This window comes from Rhea americana, unplaced genomic scaffold, assembly GCF_003343005.1.
Source record: "Rhea americana isolate MKP2758 unplaced genomic scaffold, rheAme1 scaffold_76, whole genome shotgun sequence".
NCBI classification, from domain to species: Eukaryota; Metazoa; Chordata; class Aves; order Rheiformes; family Rheidae; genus Rhea; species Rhea americana.
In genome coordinates, this window is record NW_028186934.1 from 1,816,497 (window position 1) to 1,826,285 (window position 9,789).

A 9,789-nucleotide genomic window follows, 5' to 3' on the forward strand; every position below is an offset into this window, starting at 1 on the left:
GAACTGGAAGAGATCTGCCTGTCCTGGAATGGTGGCATTGGAGGGTCTTTGAAAGCTCTCACTGTTCAGCTCCATCATGTCAACCTACTAAAAGTTCTTCGACTTAACAACTGCAGGCTGACAGCTGATGATGTCACTTCCTTAGGTACAGGCTGACATTTACATTTATTTCCAGACTGCTTAGGTCTAATGTAATCCATCTCATCTGTTCCTACATTCTATCCCTGCTGGTTCCACACTGGACAATGTAAACTCCCAGCTGTAAAACAGTACAAGRTACTTGGGGTTATGAGTGAGCTTATTCTGATGAGTAGCTCTCCTGAGTTCATTACTCGGGACATAAAGCTTTCACAGGCAGAAGGGAGCAGAATTCAGTTCYGTTTGCAGGAAAGCACGTTTTCCCATCTAGATTAGTATTTTTGGGACTAGCTTCGAAGTATCCAATGGTGGACAGAAGAACTGAAGCAAACTGATTCAATCATAATAGGGTCAGCTTAGGTCTTCACGCTGCAGGAATGGATGCAGTGCTCATCACACAAAATTTGGTGAGATGAGATCTTCTGGAGGAAAATTAAAACCAGAAGTACTTCCTAGGAGCTTTATAACTTTTTTTGCAAGTCTGGGAGATTTTTTTTTTTCTACTTGCTTTTTTGACTCGAATGCCTGCAACCTTGCCTTCTGCAAAGTGTGAGATTTAAGGGTTTAAAGGTGGTATGGTGTTACACACTCAGGTCCTGATGCTGAGTCATTTACCACTGGTCCTGGAGTTTACTACTGGATTGGAACTGTGATAAGTGTCCAGAGGAAGGACAAACTCAGTGGACTAGATATTCTGAAAAACTTCYGCTTATTTTGCATACTCTAAAAACTGGTCTGAGTTAAAAAGCTGGGTTTTTATGTCATTCAGCTCCAGCCTTTCTCAAGAGAGGTTCAGAAAAAATAACATGTGYAGTCATAGCTCAGAAGTGGGTCATGCTGTCTGCTGGGGAGGAAAGTCCATCTCTAAAAAAGCTGGTGAAGGTAATTGGTCTGTTTCTGCTGAGGGTCAAATCTGTGTTTCATTTTCTATGAGATTTTTTTCATACTTACTTCATTCCTTTTCAAACTCTTTTTTTCGTGCTCTTTTTTTCTCTGCATTTTACTCTCTACATTTTCAATGAATTTATTCTGTTTATTCTTATTCTCTGCCATTTCTTCCCCCTCCTGGATTGCCTTTTGCTGAGACAGACACATAACTGATCATAAGAGTTGAATTTCCCATTTGAGATGTGGAACAGCAGCAGTCTATTTGCATTGATTTTTGGCTGCAGTTTTGAAGAATATGTGTGTTTGGTGATAATATGTTTAGGCCAGACATGCCTGCTTGACTATGTCCATGTGTGCCTGTGRAAATGTAGGTGTTTGTGGACTCACCTACATTGTGAGGGTGTAGGTGAGGTGTACAGGGTGTACATTCTGCTTAGAAAATAAGGGCCTCAAATATAACCATTGTATCAGCCTGTCCTATGTGACTGCTCTGAGCAGGTGCTGTGAGAGGTGGTAGGAAACCATTCCTTGAGTTATAGTCCTTTATTTTATGTTTTGGRTGGAAGATGTATCTGGAATGCTAGTCCCAATATCAAATAGAAACAGGCTATGCTGTAGAGGTAAAACTACTGAACTGTAGAGCATTGTATAGTGTTCAGGATTAAGGCAAATATTTTTTTAAAAAAAGCTAAAAGCTAAGGGATGTCTCTTTCTCTGAAACTGGAAAGGGACATGTCCCTTTCTCTGAAACTGGAAAGGGACATGTCCCTTTCTGCACTAACAGAGTTAATTATTTTTGTATTATAAATATTTTATCAAGAATTAATTCTGAAAACACTCAGACATGAAAAGGTTTTCTTATTAAAATATAACTCAATTATTAGACKGATGACAAGACTTTAGATTAAAGATTTGCTCTGTGACGCTTTGAAATTGCATTTGCAATGGTCTAATTAATTGATCTTCCTTGGAAACTAGTTTATGCAAATATCCATCTTCCTCTCCTCTCTGCAAAGGAATTTAGGAAGCTAGATAGCTAGACTTTGCAGCAGGATATTGGTATTCCAAAGAAGCACTAACACAGTTCAAATTGTCAGGTGTATCAAGGCTGGAAACAGYTAATTTTTCTGAATGTAACCAAAATCAGTGCTGTCTTCCTTGAAGATCATGGGAAAGTTAGTTTGGCTCAAAACAATGCTCAGCTTGCTTGATTMCTTATGAAATTAGTAAAATTTCTGTAAGAAATGAAGTTTTTAAAGTTTAAAACATAGCTATGCAAACCTTCTTTCATTCTGTCCAAAAGAACATGTGGACACACTGCAGAGGATTTTTTAAGTTTACCAAATAAAATACAGCATAATTATACAGGACAGTAAATTCAGACTTGTCATATCTATTGCTTTCCCTATAGAATAGACTTTCTGGGTCCTCACACAGATCTACAGTGATGGTCAAGCAATCTGATGAGTATTTGGGAACCTGCATAAATTTAGGGTCTCTGTGTTCTGTGACAATGACTTGTGATCTATATTGCTTCTGTTAGACAARGTGAGAATTTACACAACATTCCTGCAGTAGCATACACCAGTTTTTCTAACGAAATACAAAATGTAATAATTACAGAATTAAATGGTTAATATTCCCCTTTTATATTTTCTAAAACTTTATTTTTGTCTTGTACTGAAATTGATAGGTAGAATGAATCACCTTAGACTTCTTTTATAGGAGAAGCATTTGAAATTGTTCCTCAGCTTGAAGAACTGGATTTATCGTGGAACGGTAACATAGGTGGAAAACTCTCTCTTCTTACAAAAAAACTCCAGAGAGGCTGCAAGATAAAATTTCTGAAAATTACAGATTGTAACCTTACGGCAAAGGATGGAGAATCCCTTGGTATGTGTATCCATAGAGCTGGGCTGAAATCCTGACTTCACAAAAATGTAACTCATTTGACTCAGGTTATGGCCAATACTGTTAAGCTCGTTACTGTTTGAAAGTTGTTTAACTTCAGGCTCTGCATTATAACAGTATTTAAACTGCAGTATTGGTATTTATTGCACTTGCTTCCAAAGAAAAGTGTCTCTTTCTAATTGTRTGAGATAGAGTTGAGAAGAACTACATCTAAACTGCAGTCTGACTGGCTCSGTGGTCCAGGATTGCTGGATCCTTTAAGACCCTGAGGAAGTCCTGTAAGCCAGAATTTCCAGAATTGATTGCCTAAAGTTAAATAGCTAAATATGTCGTGAGCCATGGGATGGGAAAGAAGAAATGAGGGATGGGAATACTTGGCAACCATTTACCACCTGTCCCTTCTTTGTTCTCAGCAAAGCTTAATCCCATGGGCTCTGTTGAACTGATTCTGTGTTTTAAAGACACATTTTATCACTAAGAGAAGCCCCTGTTCTTGCTTCTCATCTCCAGATCAGAACCTGAACTCCTGTATTTTTTATTAGATTTTTTTTTCTCATCATATTCCTTCTTTGTATTGCTGTATTTTTTTCTCRTTGTCCTTATATTTTTCCACTTCTATCTTCATACAGGTTTTTCACTGATTTTTCTTGACTCCTATCTTATCTTTGTTTTGCTATATTTTTTTTCAGTAGAAGCGGAACTTAGTAAGTCTAAACCACACATACAGGCAAACCCAGCCTATCTCTTCCTGTTTGTCAAGGTGCTATATTTTTTTGTGTTCATCTGTGTATACCAGACAATTACGAACTCTGATTTTATTTTCTTCTTTCTCAGCTCAAATTCTAAATGTGATCCCAAACCTTGAAGTGCTAGATCTCTCTATCAACAAACACATTGGCTGCAGCATGAAGATTATCGCTCAGGATCTGAAAAATGTGCCAGGCTTGAAAGAGTTAAACTTGCATATGTGTGGATTAAAGCAAGATAGCCTTCAGGGCTTAGGTTAGAATTTACATTCAGAAAGACTTTCATTCTGAATAAGCTGTACATATGAAACCTATTTAAGAAATGCAGTAAGGTGGTATTTTGCTAATGGTTTGGCAGTATTAATGGACAAAGGTTCTCTGCTGGTTTAGGATTGATAAAGACTACAGAGACTTTMATTTATCTTCCCTGAACTCAACCATGTGAAAGTCAGTGGGGAGTGTCACCCTTCACACCATTTATGAGACACATCTTAGGGAAGATTAACGTCTCTCTGGMTGTGTTTGTGCTGTCTCCAGACAGAGCATAGAAGAGGGCACACACAAGCTAGCTAACTTTTATAGAACTAATCTCACCTTCAGAGGGGAATCCAAATTCACCACTTAATGAATGTCCAGTGAAGCCATGTGAAATGGGCTTGTTATCTGTATCTGTCCCTTGTGGAGATCTTGTCCATAAGACAGAACTACAGGCACTCATTAGCACTTCCATWAGTAATCTCAGCAAAAGGCTGAAGACTGAATGGACATGGAGGATGAACTGTTCAGACCTGGTGGGTGAGCTGGCTTCACCTTCACCTGCTCTTTTAGAGAAGGATGAGGTTGCRTACTTTGTGGCATTACTGTATAGTTGTTGTGATTATACCCTGAATATTAGTCTGAGAGCTTTGCTTTCAATAGCTTGTGCAAACTTTGATATCAAAGCAAGTAAAGTCATGACCTGTGCTGTTGTGACAGCCATGTTCACTTTTCCATTTCAGACACTGCTTTACAGCACCTTGCAGAGCTAAGAAAATTAGACATATCATGTAACAAAGAGATTGGTGGTGGCTTTAAAGATGCAACAGCTCATTTGGCCAGCTTGAAAAATCTTGAAGTCCTTGATCTTCACCARTGCTGTGTAACAGAAGAGGACATGACTATTTTGTGTAAGGACATGGTCAAGAAATCCCTTAAAAATGCATGGTTTTGACTTCTGAAAATAGGCAGAAGAGATTCTGCCTCACCCATTCTAGCAGGTTTCTATACTCTGAGGAGATTTTTTTTTTCAGGCAGTTCTGGAGGTGCAGTGTGGAGGATAGCTTTCTTGATCAACATGGAATGATCCTTTGCTATGTCAAAGGAAGTGATGCAGTGGCTGATGCCATGTAGAACTAAGGACCTGAATCTGCCAAGGTTCAGACCCATGATAYGAATTTAGGAACTGTCACCAAGCACTGCTTTTGTTGAGAAACAGTGACTTTGGAAATATCCAGGGAAAGTTCCCCTGTTGATAAAGACTGGCATGGATCCAAAGGGTGCATGTGCATGTGAATGTAACTGCCTAAATCCCCTTAGTGAACTCTACAGTCAAGTAGAGAGTAATGTTAGGAGACTTTGCACTGCTGCTACTCTCTGCTTCATGGAGAAGCTGAAAACTATAGGCTGCAGGCTGAATAGATCAAGCTCTTCATAACTACTATTAGGAGGAAATACACATTTCCCCTTCAATCAGAGACAGCTTATTTTCTGTGTACTTTCCATTATCACAGCTTTTTGACATTTTTCTTTTCTCTTTAGAACAGCATGACTCAAAGCCTATATTACTTACATCTTATTTTCCATTATAAAAAAAGAAAATATGAAAAGCTGCTGATAAAGCAATGGGAAACATTAACTRTTAGTAATGTTGATTGTGATTTTTGGTACACATAGTAAAACCAACAGAGAATAACCACATTAATGTACAGTAGCAGTGAAGACATTTGGAAATACACCCCCTACTCATTCAATGATAAATTTCCTACTTGACCTTGAAAATTTCAACAGGAAGCCACATTCTGACACCCTTCCATGCAGTGCATAGTTTCTAACTTCCTAAATACTCCTGCTGGAAATGACAATGCTATTTATAGAGTAAAATATTATTCACTATAAATTTGAGTGTCAAAACTTGGCCTTGACTTTTGAATTAATTTAGAAAGAAAAGAAATAACATTAAATAAATATGTAGCTACACATACTTTTTCTAGATCAGTGACTGTCTAACAAATATTTCTTGTTTTCTAAGCCCAGGTGATACCTTTACTCTCCAGTCTTCAAGAACTGAATTTGTCCTCGAATAAAAACATAGGAGTCTCATCTGATCCTCTTCTCGGGAGGCTCAGATTTTTACCAAAGTTGAAGTCTGTGGCCATCAGCAATTGCTGCTTAAAAGAAGAGTCCTTTTCGTCACTAGGTAGGAATGATTTTTAAAGAGTGTCAGTTCTCTATGTATCTCTGTGGGACAGAGCACTTCATTCTCTTTCAGGTGAACTCTGAAGATCCATAATTATATTATGCTACAGGTCCTGAATGAAAAAGTAATTGCCTTGCCCTTGATTCTGGTTGCCTTCTGACAAAACCAGTGCTTCGTTTGACCTGATTATAAGGGATAGCTGAGAGCTGAGCGGTGGGAATACTACAGGGCCAGGTGGAAAAACCATTGTAAGTCTACCATCATTATGCCTGACTGGGTAAAGTCCTTTTAGTTCTTTGTCTGACAGTGAGCTTTCAAAGATTCCCCAATTTTAGAAGAGGAAGTAGCAGAATGTGATTTCATAGTAGGCTGGAATTTTAGTTTGGTTGTAACACTGTATTTGCAGTTCACTAAGGTAAAACTTTGACTGAAGGTTTTTCACCTCACTAGAGGTGAAAAGCTGGCTTGGAGCTAAGCGTGATGATGCAATGGAGAAATTGAAACAACGATTGCAGTAATGGGAGAGAGACTGCACAGCCAAGAAGAAAAGTCAAGCTATGCCCAGTCTAACACAGGATATGTAAATTCAGCTTCATTTGCCTGCTTATTGCAGATCTCAGTGGATTAGTGGCTACACTGTGTTTTTGATAGAGGTTCCATATGGCACATAAAAAYTAAGTACAGAGGGATCTATTAGTTACTGTATATTATGCAGTTATTGTATGTTACTCACTGTTTATTAGTGATATTGAAATCCACAGCAAAACYTGACTGCCTTCAGCAGAAGCAGTATCAAACTAAACTGACCTGAGGTCTCCACAGGAAGAGTACTGTATTACTATATTACTATTATATCATTACTACTGTATAGGAGTGATGTCTTGGAAATCAGTTTTGTCAAATTATACAGTGCATTTTACCTTACATGGTGAGTTCTTTAAATAAATACAAAATGATTAAAAAATTAACTTCTTATATTAAATTGATTTGAATGGGGTAAAGTCTGTGTAAATTCTGTGAAGTCAGGCCAGTAACATAAGCAGAAACAAGAGAAACCTCTTCAGAGATCCCTTAAGACTTGATAAATAGGTTTTTATCAGCATTATATTATTTAAAGATACAAGAATTCTTTTTTTTCTTTGTCTGAATATTATTAAGATCAATTAAGTCATTCTAAGCACAAGTAGGCAGCCCATTAGGAACCTATTTACAGGTAAATCGGCAGCGAGGTGTCTATTGAGCCCATGTTGTTTTCTCTTAGTAAGCAGAAGTTACTGGTCTTAATCTTTTCAGCTGAGGCTGCCCTTCACCTTCCTGAACTGGAGATATTAGACCTTTCTTGGAATAAGTGCGTTGGTGGGAACCTAAAGCTGCTTTTGGAGGTGCTAAAGCTTGCAACGGAGATTCAAGTGTTAAGACTGAGCAGCTGTAACTTGGTGGCTGAAGATTTGGCACTTCTAAGTACGTATAACATGGTATTTACTAGCAGTCAAGGAGCCAGGGTATTTAGACCACAATTCAGAAGGGACTTGTTCCGAGGACTGGGCAGGTTCTTGCATAAATCAGATGAAAAGATGGAAAATACAGTGGTATTTTTCCCAGAAAGGGTTTTCATGTTGCTGAAGGCTGTGTCACATACATGCAAAAATTGAAAAGGATTAAAAATTAAAGGAATCATTTTAGCAGAGCTCTGTGTATAAATATAAAAAGGTAACACCCAGAAAAATATGTTTTGAGTGTATTTTTTATTTCAGGTTTTTAAAGCTGCCTTTAAGCATTTTTATTTTGTTCAGTTGCTGTTCTGGCATTCAGTAATTCATGGGGAACCTACATGCTGACAGCCAGCAGTAGAGGCATTACCAACTTTCAGTCCATTACTTGTGACTCTGGAGTCACACTCTTATGGGAGAATTAAAATAGAAATATTTTAGTCCACTCTTCAGCAGCTGCTGAGAAATGCTGGAAAATAGGAACCCAGTGAAAGAATAAATTCTAGGATCCTTTTAAAAATCTGTTCATTTTAAAAACATTCTTTTGACTCTGTGGGCCCAGCTTATGGGTTCTGAGTGTGTGAGACTGGCAATACCTGTGTAACAGCTATTAAGGCTTGTAGGCTGAAGGCTGGTGAGATGGAGCCTGAATGTTTTTGACTTTACAAATGTCACCATTGGTGGGCGGCTACTTTGCCAATTTTACATTAAATTCCCAGTTCCCTCAAGGGAAAATGAGGCCCACTACCCTCCTACACTGTGTGGTGGCTGTTGTAATCATGTATCCTCATCTAGTTTTGCTTTTCTCGTTCTAAATTTCCCTGCAAGGCCTGTCTGCCTTTCTCAGAGGTATAATCTCCTTCCAGCTGACTCACAGGTTTTCAGGTTGGCACAAACTTTTAACCTGACACTTCTATTCCTTTAGAATTGCCTGTGCTGTAAATGTTGTACACACCTTCAGCTGTGATAAAATAGCCTTTCTGAGGCCAACAGCAAGTGATTGACACATTTTATATTGCTAGGAGTTGAACCTTGCTGTGTTTGAATGCTGAAAGGCCTTAAATGACATGGTATTAAAATACCACTCTTCTTGTAATCCTTTAAAGCAATTGTAGGGAATATTGATTGTCTGTTTGTGGCTGTCATTTCTTTCAGTGTCACTGACGCAGGATGGTCATCTAGCCAGATTACAGAAGCTGGATTTGAGTTATAATGACAACATCTCTGATGAAGGGTGGTCCGTTTTCTGTAAAGGCTTGGCAGTATTCAAAGAACTGTCAGAGTTAGATGTCAGCCTTCGCCCATCATCTTGCCGTGACTGTGGGATGTGGTTCAGTGAGTTGTTAGCAGCACTGACAAAGCTACCTGCATTGGCAGAGCTGGGGATGCAAAGATGGGTCCTTTCAGAATCACAGCGGAAACAACTGGAAAGCTTTAATCGAGACAACGAAAGAAGCATTCGTTTTGACTTTTGATGGAGTTTGAAGGTTTCTGGAAGGCCTTTCGCAAGCTGCACATGAACTAAGTCTTGTCTCTGACTTAGAATACTGTCCCAATTTTTCCTCATCTCTTTTCTTGAGAGCTCTTGAAATCATTCCAAAAAATACATAAAACTGTTATTTAACCTTCTAAATACATAGATCTGTAATAACATATTCTTTCCTGTTCCCTGGGCCATGCTTACATAGCTATCTGAATCTACTACATGGGCTTAATTTTAGTGTTGTGAATACTGCTATGTCTGATGTTGAAAGAACAGTGAAAATTTCAGATAGCTGCATTCCACGTTTGCCAAGAGAGAGAAGCAGCTGTGACATGCACGAATGCATATGGGTGAGCAGTCTTGTGTGCATAACGAAGGTGCCTTTTATATTCAARTACTTGAATCCTCTATGTTTTAAATTTTAGTCTCTTCTCCCTCAAAACTTTGGCCTCTTCATGAATGTATTAAAGCTACATAACTGAGAGCTTGCTTTGCAAAGCATCCCAACAATGCAGGACTATGTATTAATCCAGTACGGAGAATACACAGGGATGCATTCTTGCTCTGCTCTGATGGTGCCTCCTGATGGTGTAGATGAGTTCTGGGTATAGAATCAGCATAAAATCAAGGTAAGAAAGAGTTGAGTGGTGTCTCTGCAGGCCTTAAGGGCAAGGGAAG

General features: G+C 38.6%; 1 protein-coding gene across 1 annotated transcript in view; it reads left to right on the top strand.

Moving 5' to 3' along the window:
• LRRC31 (leucine rich repeat containing 31) overlaps positions 1 to 9,185 on the top strand; it is a 12,851-nt gene extending 3,666 nt beyond the window's left edge. The window contains exons 4-10 of the mRNA XM_085322269.1: positions 1 to 145; positions 2,752 to 2,919; positions 3,772 to 3,939; positions 4,682 to 4,849; positions 5,971 to 6,138; positions 7,432 to 7,599; positions 8,784 to 9,185. The exon at positions 1 to 145 is cut by the window's left edge and continues 6 nt beyond it. Of these exons, the coding sequence (XP_085178395.1) occupies positions 1 to 145; positions 2,752 to 2,919; positions 3,772 to 3,939; positions 4,682 to 4,849; positions 5,971 to 6,138; positions 7,432 to 7,599; positions 8,784 to 9,103 (1,305 nt within the window). The 3' untranslated portion in view covers positions 9,104 to 9,185. The remainder of the gene's footprint in view (positions 146 to 2,751; positions 2,920 to 3,771; positions 3,940 to 4,681; positions 4,850 to 5,970; positions 6,139 to 7,431; positions 7,600 to 8,783) is intronic.
• Positions 9,186 to 9,789: the final 604 nt, after the last annotated feature.